Source organism: Octopus sinensis, linkage group LG16 (assembly GCF_006345805.1).
Source record: "Octopus sinensis linkage group LG16, ASM634580v1, whole genome shotgun sequence".
Classification (NCBI taxonomy): domain Eukaryota; kingdom Metazoa; phylum Mollusca; class Cephalopoda; order Octopoda; family Octopodidae; genus Octopus; species Octopus sinensis.
This window is the reverse complement of record NC_043012.1, coordinates 10,860,591-10,874,729: the sequence shown is the minus strand read 5'-3', so window position 1 is coordinate 10,874,729 and position 14,139 is coordinate 10,860,591. Positions and strand designations below refer to the sequence as shown.

Sequence of the window (14,139 nt, the reverse complement as noted above, 5' to 3'; positions counted from 1 at the left end):
ATTTCTGCCTGAACTTTTCACATTTAGCTTTTACTGTAGTGATCATTCTTGGAGTTGCATCATGTAGCAGTCCTTCTCCTAAATGTGACCCTGTCATGTCGCACTTCTTGTTTCTAGGTTTCTCAAGTAGCTGTTCTCACATGTAGCAAGTTTAGCTACAGCTTGCTCATGCCACAATATTGTCATGTTGTAAACCATGTCACTGACATTTAACCAGAACCCCTGCTCTCCTACAGTGATTGCTATCATCTCCCTTTTAGCTGCCCTACCCTGCCCTCTTCATACATGTTCTCATATAAATGGTTCAGTTGTGATGATGTGAATGTGGGCTCATGGTATCAAGGACCGGCATTCACATTTCAACTGAACCATTTATTGTTTCGCTTAGCCTATGTTGATCGTGAAAGATCAGGTCCTTAATCCCTGTTTATGTCCTTTTGACAGGAACGACGGAAAGCTCTGGAAGCTGATCGTAAGAAGCGTCTCCATGAGATGCAGGAAAAGAGGAAGCAACGTGATGCCAGGGTTATCCAACAACTGCAAGAGAAAGAAAAGGAACGACTGGAGGTTCTACGGGCCAAAGAGCGGTGAGTGCTGTTGTTTTCTTTTGATTTTTGTCAGTTGTTGATCCATGCAAGTCTTTTGAAAATAAAATCTACAACATAGAAAGTCGGAGAAGTTAGTTGCTTCACCATGTGGCTTCAAGTTCAGTCCCACAAACATACAGTTACGCTTCACTTGTGTACACACATACATGACATATGTATGTGATATGCTTCTTTTAGTTTCTTATTTCTCTATTGCCCACAAGGGGCTAAACATAGAGGGTTCAAACAAGGACAGACAAAGGGATTAAGTTGATTACATCAACCCCAGTGCGTAACTGGTACTTAATTTATCGACCCTGAAGTGATGAAAAGTTGACCTCGGCAGAATTTGGACTCAGAACGTAACAGCAGATGAAATACCGCTAAGCATTTTGCCTGGCGTGCTAACGTTTCTGCCAGCTCGCTGCCTTCTTTCAGTTTCTGTCTACCAAATCCATTCACAAGGCTTTTGTTGACCCAGGGCTATATAGCAGAAAACACTTGTCCAAGCTGCTGCGCAGTGGGACTGAACTGACATCCATGTAGATGGGAAGTGGACAGGTTAACGACACAGCTATGTCTGCTCCTATCACACAAACGTGTGTGTGTGTGTGTGTGTGTGCGTGTGTGTGTACACTACAGAAGTTTAGTTGTATCTTTGAAGCCAAGATATATTTCTCCAGTTGTTCAGTTTCGGATTGCTTGCAGGTTTGGAAGCAGGCTTTTTCAGAGTAATGAACATGTAGGAAATGTAGAATGATCAACGTGTAATATGATATATCTTCCTACATGGTAGACAGTTTCTTTCATCTACTGAATGCTTCATGTTAGTAAACTTTTACCAACTTGAGACTTGTCACCACTCAATTCCACTTCTATTTTCAGAGAACGTGAAGAACGATTGGCTGCTTTAAATGCCCAGCAGCAAGCTCAGATCCAAGAATTACAGAAGAAAATTCAACAGAAAGTGAGTGAAGAGATTCTAAATGATAATTGATTTTATGTCATGTGATGAACTGTAAACTTATTGATTTTATGTGCTGTGTTATACAGGAGATTATAGAAATATTCACATATGTGAAGGTGCATGGCTCAGCGGTTAGAGCATTGAGCTTACAATCTTGAGGTTGTGGGTTCAATTCCCGGACTGGGCTGCATGTTGAAGACACTTTATTTCACATTGTTCCAGTTCTCTCAGCTGTAGAAATGAGTTGCAACATCACTGTGCCAAACTGTATCGGGCTTCTTGCCTTTCCCTTGGATAACATCGGTGGCATGGAGAGGGGAGGCCAGTATGCATGGGTGACTGCTAGTCTTTCATAAACAACATTGCCTGGACTTGTGCCTCAGAGTGTAACTTTCTAGATGCAATCCCATGGTCATTCATGACCAAAGGGGATCACCCTATAGAGGTATTACGGATATTATATTACAGGTATTTTAGGTGACAAGCTGGCAGAATCGTTAGCATACTGAGGAAAGTGCTTAATGATACTTTCTGAGTTTGAATTCCACTGAGGTCAGCTTTGTCTTTCATTATTTTGGGGTCGATGAAATAAGTACCAATTAAACAGGGGGGGGGGGGTTCGATGTAATTGCTGGCCTTGTGCCAGAATTTGAAATCAATATTATTATTATTATTATTATTAAGGCCTCGAGCTGGCAGAATCGTTAGCACACTGGGCAAAGTGCTCAGTGGTATTTCGTCTGTCTTTATGTTCGAGTTCAAATTCTGCTGAGGTCCACTTAGCTTTTCATCCTTTCAGGGTCAGTAAAATAAGTACCAGTTACGCACTGGGGTTGATATATTCGACTTGTGCCCTCTCCTCAAATTGCTGGCCTTATGCCAAAATTTGAAACCTACATTCTAGGTATTACATAAGTTTATATGTATTATTGATATTATAGGTATTACATAGGTATTTCCACTCTTGGAGTAGTTGGCATTAGGAAGGGCATCCAGCCTTAGAAACCATGCCAAATCAGACTGGAGTCTGGTGCATCCTTCCAACTTGCCAGCTCTGATCAAACTGTCCAACTCATAGCAGCATGGACAATGGATGTAAAATGATGATGATGATAGGGTATTCCTCACTTCCTGGAAGTTTCTCACTAAAGACATTTCTAAATCTGCTGCCAAGTTTGAATTCTGTTATTGGTATCAGTAATTATTGCCCTCTAATCACTTGGATATAATCACATTAATTACTATTGTGCAATCTATCATTATTCAAGAGAAGTTAGATTCAGAATTGTGGATTACAAGACCAGTGGACCAGGGATGAGACCTTTATGCAGCCTCTCAGCCTACTAGACTTAGCAGCCAAATCTCCCCCACGTCACACTTTTACAGTGTGTCCTACTGAAAGGACACCATTGAAAAATGTGGTTCCAAATATATTACAAGAGAGTCATGGTTGGAAAGTCAGGGGCTAAACAACAACCATTTACCTCTTTTGTCTGTTGATGTTTGTTAAATTCAATAAAACTGTTTCATTGTCTTATTCAAAGATTCACTGTTTCCTTTGAGTTCTTAATCTTTCTGTGAAGTGAAAGTATTTAGGTGCCCATGTCAAGATTTTTCCTGTCTCGGCTCTGCTCTTAGATCTTCTCCATCCGGATGTAAATCCAGGTCATAGTTAGTGTCTGAGTTGCCTCCCTTACATGCTTCTGTCTGCCTCGGCCTATTTTCTATGCAACTGTTACATTAGTGAAACAAGGAAATTTCGCCAGTCCTCAGTCAAATCGTCCAACCCATGCTAGCATGGAAAGCAGATGTTAAACGATGATGATATATATATATATATATGTATGTATGTAAAAGCAAAAGTTATAACGATAGAGAATATGGAAACTGGTACATCCCCAAAATGTATTTCCTTTTAATTTTACAATGTCCTACCATATATTTTCATGGCTACAATGACTCACATGCATTTCCACTGCACAAAGTGTGGGCAGTTGCATATGCAACTGGGCATAATTTTCTGTGCAGCTTTGTTCAGTATCTTTCAACCAGCTTGGCTCGAAGCGAACAGAGCTACCACAGTATCCACCTGGATAATGTATCCCTCTAAACTCGTACATAAGTGTATATATATATATACTTTATTGTTTCAGTCATTTGATTGTGGCCATGCAGGAGCACTGCCTTTAGTCAAACAAATCGACCCCAGGACATATGCTTTGTAAGCCTTGTACTTATTCTATCGGTCACTTAGGCCAAACTGCTAAGTTATGAAGACGTAAACACACCAACATCGGTTGTCAAGCGATGGTGGGGAGACAAACACAGACACACAAACATATAGATATGTATGTATATATACACATACACACGACAGGCTTCTTTCAGTTTCTGTCTACCATACCCACTCACAAGGCTTTGGTTGGCCCAAGTACACTTGCCCAAGGTGCCATACAGTGAGTCTAAACCCGGAGTCATGTGATTGGTAAGCAAGCTACTTACCATACAGCCACTCCTGTATACACACACACACACACACACACACACACATAAAGTTATACACTTATTTGATTAGTTAAGACGTTGAAACAGTTAAGTTAGAAACTTTTACCCTAAAACTGATAGTCTATTCTGTATGTATGTATGTATGTATGTATGCACGTACACACAGGTGGGTCAGTATTCCTAACACCTTAATTAATCAACCAAATAGCAAACCTGAAACAACAAACATCCATTTTCGTTTTTTTTTTGTTTTGTTCCCTAATGTTTTCTGAATTGTCATTGATTCCTACAGCAAGACGAAAGTACACAGCGCCATCAGGAAATTCTTCAACAAATACGAGAGAAAGCTTTTGAGATGAGTGTATTGCGGCACTCGACTGAAGACCACAACGAAGCGCCACAGCTCACCCCATACGACCAGAAGAAATTGTGCAAAGTCTGTAATGTTTTGGTAAGTTTCTCAAAGTATTTCTTTCTTTATTTTTTACTTCCACATTTATGTCAATGCCTCTGATGGCTGACGAGGTCAATTTTTGCTTGAAACTATAATCCACAGAGGTTACATTTGATGGTCATAGAGTCCTTGACTGGAGTTGGTAGGTCTTTCTTTGTAACTGTTTAACTTCTTCATTTCTTTGATAATGTGTTTCAAAATGCTCAACGCCAATGTTGATGATGTGATGCCACACCATTCTGTTATTATTTGTATGTTGCTCTCAGGATTTAGGGTCAGTATTCAAGTTCTTCATCTATCTTCATTTGGTTTTAGTAGCATTGCATGGGACACCTGTGTGATCTCTTGCTGGTACTGAGTCCATTGTAGAGGATCTGACCTGGCTCTCTAATAGTTTTCATTCAGTGGACATGACCTGCAGCCACTTATACTCTAATATAATTGAGAAAAATGTGAAGTGGACTTCATTTAGGCTTACAAAGAATAAGTCCTGGGGTCGATTTGCTCGACTAAAGGCGGTGCGCCAGCATGGCCACACTCAAATGACTGAAAGAAGTAAAAGAGTAAGAGTAGAATATGTGAGTTTTGTATTAATAGTTTCTTTTTTTTTTAATTTCATTTCAGATTCTCTCAGAAGTCCATCTTCTGAGCCATTTGCGAGGCAAGAAACATAAAGAGACCATGTTACAAACTATGTCAAAAGAATTGGTCTCCAAACAAGATATAGTAAGTGTTCTGTTTTAGTCGAGTCTCAGACTTGTAACAAAGACATCCACTTGTTGTTTTATTGTTTATGTGTTGCATCATCGGGAACCAGCAGCAGTGGAGGCGCAATGGCCCAGTGGTTAGGGCAGCGGATTCGTGGTCGGAGGATCGCGGTTTCGATTCCCAGACTGGGCGTTGTGTGTGTTTATTGAGCGAAAACACCTAAAGCTCCACGAGGCTCCGGCAGGGGCTTGGTGGCGACCCCTGTTGTACTCTTTCGCCCCAACTTTCTCTCACTCTTTCTTCCTGTTTCTTGTCCCCGACTTCCTACGCAACCGCTGAGCCTGGATGCGCATTCATCCATTCATTGATGCTCTCGGTGTCGGGGGTTGACTTACTTTCTCTTCTGCGGGTCTTACGAATTGCAAAGGACCACGTTTCAGACTTCTCCCATCTTGTGAGCTCTGGGACGAAGACCGCTCGCTCAACAGCAACAGCATCAGCAGCATAACCACTGTTAGCACCACAACCACCATCGTTATTGGAAACCTGTTTGTTAACAGGCTCCCAGCAATGACTGTGATAATTATGATGGTGGTGGTGGTGATGATGGTTGTGGTGGCAATGATGATTATGATGTTGGTTATGATGATCTTGATGATGAGGTTTGTAGGTTGTGGTGGTTGTGATGACGATGTTTGATGATTGTAGTGAGGAAGGGATGTTGTTTATGATGATGATGAGGAGGAGGATGGTAACAATGAAATTTTCTCTCCTGCAGGAAACCTTTAACCTGAAACATATCATTGATGCCCCTGATGCCAGCACCCACCCTGTAATAGCCTCAGAGAGGGAAAGACAGAAAGCCCTAAAGAAGCGCTGTAAGAAACTGCGTCAACGAATGATGCTAAGGTTAGTGATTATTATTATTATTATAATGATGAAAGGCAGCGAGCTGGCAGAATCGTTAGCATCCCAGGCGAAATGCTCAGCGGTATTTCGTCTGCGGTTGTGTACTGAGTTCAAATTCCGCCGAGGTCGACTTTGCCTTTCATCCTTTCGGGGTCGATAAATTAAGTACCAGTTACACACTGGAGTCGATGTAATCGACTTAATACCTATGTCTGTCCTTGTTTGTCCCCTCTGTGTTTAGCCCCTTGTGGGTAATAAAGAAATAGGTATTTCGTCTGCGGTTGTGTACTGAGTTCAAATTCCACCAAGGTCGACTTTGCTTTTCATCCTTCTGGGGTCAGTAAAATTAGTACCAGTTATGCACTGAAATTGACGTAAGTTGAGGCCTTGTGCTTCCAGTAGAAAGGATCATGATCAGATTGTGTGTGTGTTTGTATGTGTTTCAAATTGTGTATATGTGTGTGTGTGTTTAGGATTGTGTGTGTTTAGGATTGTGTGTGTATGTGTGTTTAATAAACAGCAAAACTGTATTGAAGAACTGTTATTTTTCTTTTTTCTTCCACAGAGGAGTTGAATATGAGAATTCTCTTTCTGGGAAAACTCAAATTGCTGAATCTGAACACAAAGCCAAGTAAGGAATCTTTGTTCTCCTCTACATCTCTCTCTCTCTCCCTCTCTTTCTCATAATTCCCTTCCTTTCTCTCTCTCACACAAATTCCTCTCTCTCTACACACATACACACACACACACACACACATGAATACACACTTGCATATCATTGCTTACTTTTTCTCTCTTCTTCCTTTGTCTTACACACACATGCACACACGCACACACACACACACACACACACACTCTCACCTGACTCTTATTCTGTCTCCCTCCCTCCCTCTCTCTTCTGCCTTATTGTCTTTCTCTCTCTCTCTCTCTCCTCTCCCTTAGACACATTTGTTCACACGGTATATGTGACCAAATGATATTATTTATATCAACCTTCTTATATTTCCAGGTTGCAAAAATCCATCAAAGATGTAAATAAGTACCTGCAGAACTGTGATAATGGTCCTTGGCCTCAGAACCGTGTATCTGCTTTGGACAGGGCACTGAATGAAGTCAGCAGAATCTTTGATAAGAAGGTACCGATTTCTTTTATTCTATTTTATTTCTCATATTTGAGTGTGCATGTGTGTATTATTGTATTATTGTGTATTATTTGACTTACTTCTGTGCCGGTGACACATGACCTGCTGTGCTTGAGGAGACCTATTGAGTCAAGTACATCAACATCAAAATAAATATCAAATGGAAATTGTAGTTGTGATGCCTGTGCCGGTAGCACGTAAAAAGCACCATCCGAACGTGGCTGATGCCAGCACCGCCTCGACTGGCTTCTGTGCCTGTGGCACGTAAAAAGCACCAACCGATCGTGGACGCTGCCAGCCTCCTCTGGCACCTGTGTCAGTGGCATGTAAAAAGCACCCACTACACTCATGGAGTGGTTGGTGTTAGGAAGGGCATCCAGCCGTAGAAACACTGCCAGATCAGACTGGAGCCTGGTGCAGCCTCCTGGCTTCCCAGACCCCAGTTGAACCGTCCAACTCGTGCTAGCATGGAAAACGGACGTTAAACGATGATGATGATGATGAATGACATTGACCAGATTATCAGATGAGGTTATATATCACTGGTTACGATGCGCTTCACATTTTAGCATTTGAATGATGCCACCCTGCTCGTCAGGTGAGCAGGCCAACATTCCTCCTGATTGAAAGGTAACTCTGTTGCAAGGTTACTCATTTACACCTGAGTGGACTGGAGCAATGAGAAATGAAGTGTTTTGCTCATGAACAGGCATCACACCCAGTCTGGGAATTGAACCTACGATCTAGCAATCACGAGTGCAACACCATAACCACTTGGCCATTCACCTACACACACGCACACATATTTATTCTACATTATTTAGCAGCTGTTCACTGATATATCCACCATATTTTTAAAGTGGCTGCCTGAGCAGGTATTGATATGAAAGAAGATAAGCAGTTTTCTTGCTGCAAAATGAGGCTTTGTGCATGTGTCTGAGTGTATGTGAATGTGTGTGAGTGAATACAGCTTTTGTTTGTGTTTTGGTACCAAAACTTAAACTTTCTCCTTACATTTTTGTGCTCAAACCTGCCACACCTTGATATAATAATTTATATAATCTGAGCTATTTAAATACGTATTGCAATCCTCGGTACTGGCTGAACTGGGTTTGTGCCGCTTGGCTCTCATCACCACTGTGATGTTGTAACCTCATACTCGAATCATTACATCCAATCCTTCTTCCCCAGAGTGTCACTCCTCTGGAATTTCTTCCCCTGCACATATCTTACCCACTGGTTTTGCCTTAACTAAGATTCAAGAGGAACCTTAATGGCCCCAAATAGGATATTGCCCTTTCCTCCAGATCCAGTAAATAATAATAATGATGATGATGATTTCGAATTTTGGTACAAGGCCAGCAATTTTGGGGAAGGGGATTAGTCGATTGCATCGACCCTAGTATTCAGCTGGTACTTATTTTATCGACCCTGAAAGGATGAAAGTCAGTCAACCTCAGCAGCATTTGAACTCAGAACAAAGACTGATGAAATTTTGTTAAGCATTTTACCTCGAAAGGCAAAGTAGACCTTTAGCCCTGGCAACGCCGGGGTGCATTGCTAGTCTATTTTATAATATACTTCACGTAACACGAGCCTTAACGCTCACGGTCCGTATGGTATAGGATACGCAGTAACTCGTTGCTTTCACATGCTGGTGTCAGGAAATATAATTTATGTAATTTAAAAAATAAAATATTGCAAGGGAGACTACTCCGTAGTTTTATGACAGAGTTATCTTTCTCGAGATTTAAAGATATTTTCTTTACGTTTTCGTTTTTGGGCGAAGTCGATGATTGTTTTCGATAACATTAACCGACTTGCAGTTTATGTAAATAAAGCGCTTTAGAGTCACTAATTTTGACGATATTATCTACGATTACAATAGGCAGCTTCTGCTCAGTTGTGGCTTAAAATTTTGACTTCCGGATGAGTTGTGTGATTATAATAAACCGATTTCTTCATATTACACACACCCGCACTTATGTATATATGTATCGATCGATCGATCAATCAAATCAATCAATCAGTCAGGCGAGCTTGTAGCATCATTAGCACGGCTGACAAAATGCTTCGCAGTATTTCTTGCAGCCGTTTTGTGTTCAAATTCTGCCGAGGTCGATATTGTCAGTTCATCTTTTAGGAGCCCCACCCAATAAATAATTTCAGGGTTTGTGCCTATAGTAGGATGTGTGTGTGTGTATGCAAAAATATGTACATGTCTGTACAAGCACACGTCACATTTATTTGTTGAAGAATTAAACTGTCAACCCCATCTTTCACGTTTTACCCCAGCGCCCACGCCCACGCCCACCTTGTTCGATGTCCGAAATTCCTCAATATTTTACCGTTTTTTTTTTTGCATTTCCTTTTTTTTCAGCTTCCAAATGATGACCAATTCAGTTTTCGTATTCTGGGAGGACTGACAACACTGAGTCGCTTACTTATTCTCATGGATGGACCTTCAAATGCAACTTCAGTTATTCCTCTCAAGTAGGTTGTGTCCCCAGATGGACATCAAAATTTTCTCTCTCTCTCTCTGTCTGTCTCTCTCTCTCTAGACACTCACAAGACATGGACATTTATAAATGACAGGAATTGATTTATATGAGAATTATTTGTCAATTTTTTAGCCTCTGTTACTCACTCAAGCCATCATCATCATCATCGTTTAATGTCTGCTTTCCATGCTAGCATGGGTTGGACGATTTGACTGAGGTCTGGCGAACCAGATGGCTGTACCAGATTCTAATCTGATCTGGCAAGGTTTCTACAGCTGGATGCCCTTCCTAACGCCAACCACTCCGAGAGTGTAGTGGGTGCTTTTTACGTGCCACCGGCACGAGAGCCATTCAGGTGGTACTGGCAGCAGCCATGCTCAAATGGTGCTTTTTATGTGCCACCTGCACAGGAGCCAAGAGATTCATTGTGTATGGCCAGAACAGTGTGAAGGTACCAAGTAAGCTACAAAAAGAATATATATATATATACGCTAAATGATGATACGCAGGAGTGGCTGTGTGGTAATTAGCTTGCTAACCAACCACATGGTTCCGGGTTCAGTCCCACTGCTTGGCACCTTGGGCAAGTGTCTTCTGCTATAGCCCGCGGGCCCACCAATGCCTTGTGAGTGGATTTGGTAGATGGAAACTGAAAGAAGCCTGTTGTATATATGTATATATATATATGTATGTGTGTGTGTATTTGTTTGTCTCCCTAGCATAGTTTGACAACCGATGCTGGTGTGTTTATGTCCCTGTCACTTAGCGGTTCGGCAAAAAGAGACCGATAGAATAAGTACTGGGCTTACAAAGAATAAGTCCCGGGGTCGATTTGCTCGACTAAAGGCAGTGCTCCAGCATGGCCGCAGTCAAATGACTGAAACAAGTAAAAGAGAGTAACAGACATATATATATATAATATATATATACGCATACACACACATTATCATCATCATCATTGGTTAACATCTGCTGTCCATGTTGGCATGGAGGACAAGGTTTCTACAGTTGGATATATTTCTTATTGCCAAACTCTTGTTCTGCTGGATTTATTTTACTCTGATTAAAAAGTTGTGATTTAAAAATCTGATCAACGTCAGTCTGACCACTAATTCAGTACTTATCTGTTCTAAGCTTATCCTGACATTTTCACATCCGCTCTGTGTCTGATTGACCGTCCATCTGGTTGTTTGTTCTTTATCAATTGCTAATCAGATGTTTACAAAGATGCAAGCATTTAATGGCTGATTCTTCTGTGGTTTCAGTTTTATTCCCATGACAATGTTAGCAAGTGCCTTCTGTAGACTTGAACTGAGTGTTGCCTTGTGAAGGAATTTGGTAGATAGAAACTGTTCAGAGGCCTGTCGTGTTTGTGTGTGTGTTTGTGTGCATGCATCTATGTGTATGTGAGTGTATATGTATGCAGGCATCAGTCTTGACTTTGTTAATACACTTTAGTACAAAACAATGTCACTGTTTTGGCATCTGTGTAGTTGTTTATACCTGGCATAAAAATATATCCAGTGTCTAGCAGGTGAATGTGAAAGGTGAAGGGAATTGGTGCCTTATTTGGAAGCAAAGAAGGGTTGGCAACAGAAAGAGCACCACTGAATAGTTCTGTAACATTCCTTTAAACTTGTGCCAGCATAAAATGATGTTAATTAAACCAAGAGATCATAGGAGATATTTAGGATCTTTTCGGTTTGAACGGCAGTTTTTTCTAGCAGTGTCATATGAAATTGTCACCCATAATTATGACCCTAGTATCGATCTATTGCATGTCAATCTGTTTTAGGGGTGGGGGAAGGGTATCTTTTTTTTCTTCACAAATGTAAATAAACCCAAGCTGTTTCTTAAACGAGGGACATATCCATACGGCACAGAATGTTTTCAACTCAATAGTCGTCATTGATTGGTTGAAATTGCAGAAATTGAAGAAAAAAAACAACAAATATCTTACAAACTATAGAATTTTCTCAATAAAGCCAAGAGAAAAAGATCTTTTATAAACACATTCTACCAGTATACGAAGTTTAAAAGTGTTTAGCTACGTGGAAATTATTTTAAAAAACTGCCGGTCAAACCGAAAAGATCCGATATTTAGCTAAGACATCATCTTTGTTTGTAGGTATTTTATTGTTTGTGGTGATTGCTTGATGGCAGTGCTCCAGTTTAGTCACAACCTATTGGCTTTTTTTGAAAATTCCAAGAGACATCAGACAACATTGTAACTCCTTCATTGTAAATCTAACAACTTTCTACGTATATCAGAATTTAACTTTTTGTACCTGAAAATTTCAACTTTAATCTAAATTGTATTTTCTCATTTCTTTTCAGGTCTTTGGTTTTGTCATGCTCTGTGTTCAGACAGGTGTGCAAGGGATGTTATGATAACTGTCACTATATGTTGTTTAGTAATAAGATTGGTATTCTCGTAGACCTCCTCATACATCAGTTAACAGTAAGTATTTATATGTACTTGTATATATATATTCATAAAAATGTATGCAAATATCGAACAATAAGAATGAGTACTCAACACTGCATTGGTGAATAAATATTCTTTCTTTGTGGGTGAACAAGGCTTGAACAATTGTGAAGATATCTATCTTCGCATGAAACCATTGGTAGCCTTGTTAACTCACAAAGTTTATAGAACTGTAGAATATTTCTTTGTGTTTCAGTGCTGCTTTTAGTTGTAGTGAAACTTGTAGTAGTATCAGTAGTAGTGGTAGCTAAATTGCTACACTTTCCAGGCCTCATAATCTTTGATGATTTTACTTGGTGTGACCTTTCATCATCATCGTTAAAACTACAACACAATCCTTAGCTGTCCTCATTAGCCACAGGTAAATATCTCAGTTGTCATCAAAGCACTGACTCTTTAGAAAGAAATTTCAAGTAAGAACCAGGTTAGAAGACTACCCTAGGTGCAGGCATCGTTCTGTAGATAGATACAGAATTTGCTTTTGTAACTATGTGGTTGTGGGTTCTATCTCAGTGTGCGCTGCACCTTGGGCAAGTGCATTCTATTGTAACCTCAGGCTGATTAATGTCTTATCTGTAGAGTAGGTAGATGGAAACTGTGCTGATGCTTGACATTGATAGATATCAGCATCCACACACATCTAATGATAATGATGATACAAAGCAGTAATGAGCAGAATGGCAATGTGTGATGCCCAAATGTTCATTCTGGTTGCCTCTGCTTTGTCTACTTTTTATAAAATAGCAACAACAGTATTTTCTGTTGAAGTCCAGTAAGTTGATAAAATTGATAAAATACTTTCCTGAATTGCATTTTGAGTTCAAGTCCTTGGTAAGGATCGACTTTGCCTCTCTATCCATTTTATCTAATTTCCTTTCAAACATCTCTAAAAAAAAATATATTTCTGCTTCATCATAAATTAACTGAGTTGATGGAAGAGCCTTTGGGTTGCTGCTTAGTTCGTTAAAAATAGCAACCAAGTTCCCTCAGAGTCACATCCTGTCATTTTAGAAAAGACATATTGGATAATGCAGCCATATTTACACTGCATGTCAGAAGTCAATGAGATGGTCATGGATGGAATAGCTTTGATGACAGAAGTCTGCTTGATTTGGTTTGAACAGAAAACAAATCAATATTTTGAATATCATATTCTACAATAACAGTTTTTAAAAAATCATTTGTTTTTTTTTTTTGTCTCTCATCCTCCTGTATAAATAATAATAATAATAATAACGATCTTTTATTTTCTAGAATCTGCTTCCAGACAACCATTCTTCTGGAGACAAACCTAACTCTGGACCCAATACCAAGTTGCCTTCTGATTCTCTTTCCATTAGCTTGATGCAGTTGATCTCTTCCATACTGTCATGTTTGGCCAAAAACAATCCATTGAGTAACTCAAGCGAAGCCTCTGTTGAACGAATGAGCAGCAGTGGAGATGCCTTCCTTAACCGAGGCAATGACCTTATCAGGTAAATGGCTCTTTGTTTCCCTTGCTTTGGCTTTCTTTGTGTGTGTGTGTGTGTCTGTGTGTGTGTATTACTATTTCTTCCTTTCTGCTTATTGCCAAGATGAAATATTTATGAAGGAAACCCTCAAATCATCTGCTTTACACCGTTAAACTGGAACAAAGTCCTTAATATTTTGATTGGAAAGTAGTGGTTTAGGGTACATTTACTGATCTTGTCTCCAGATCCCTGACAGGGGGCTGACTTGAAGTGGTTACAATGTCAATTAAAATACCTTACAGGTTTTGGTCTGAATCATTGTTTTTCTGGGTTTATTTTTTTGAGTTCAAAAACTGGCTATTCGTGGGGTCTCTCCTGTTTTTATAACTCAATCTGTAAAAGATTTTGAGAAAAATGCCAAATATGG

General features: G+C 40.0%; 1 protein-coding gene across 3 annotated transcripts in view; it reads left to right on the top strand.

Moving 5' to 3' along the window:
* LOC115220258 (S phase cyclin A-associated protein in the endoplasmic reticulum) overlaps positions 1 to 13,761 on the top strand; it is a 63,943-nt gene extending 50,182 nt beyond the window's left edge. For all 3 annotated transcript variants that reach the window (XM_036509879.1, XM_029790355.2, XM_036509880.1), the window contains 10 exons: positions 445 to 587; positions 1,473 to 1,554; positions 4,352 to 4,510; positions 5,138 to 5,239; positions 6,000 to 6,130; positions 6,696 to 6,761; positions 7,140 to 7,266; positions 9,653 to 9,765; positions 12,111 to 12,234; positions 13,516 to 13,761. In XM_036509879.1, coding sequence (XP_036365772.1) covers positions 445 to 587; positions 1,473 to 1,554; positions 4,352 to 4,510; positions 5,138 to 5,239; positions 6,000 to 6,130; positions 6,696 to 6,761; positions 7,140 to 7,266; positions 9,653 to 9,765; positions 12,111 to 12,234; positions 13,516 to 13,740 — 1,272 coding nt within the window. In that variant the 3' untranslated portion in view covers positions 13,741 to 13,761. The remainder of the gene's footprint in view (positions 1 to 444; positions 588 to 1,472; positions 1,555 to 4,351; positions 4,511 to 5,137; positions 5,240 to 5,999; positions 6,131 to 6,695; positions 6,762 to 7,139; positions 7,267 to 9,652; positions 9,766 to 12,110; positions 12,235 to 13,515) is intronic.
* Positions 13,762 to 14,139: the final 378 nt, after the last annotated feature.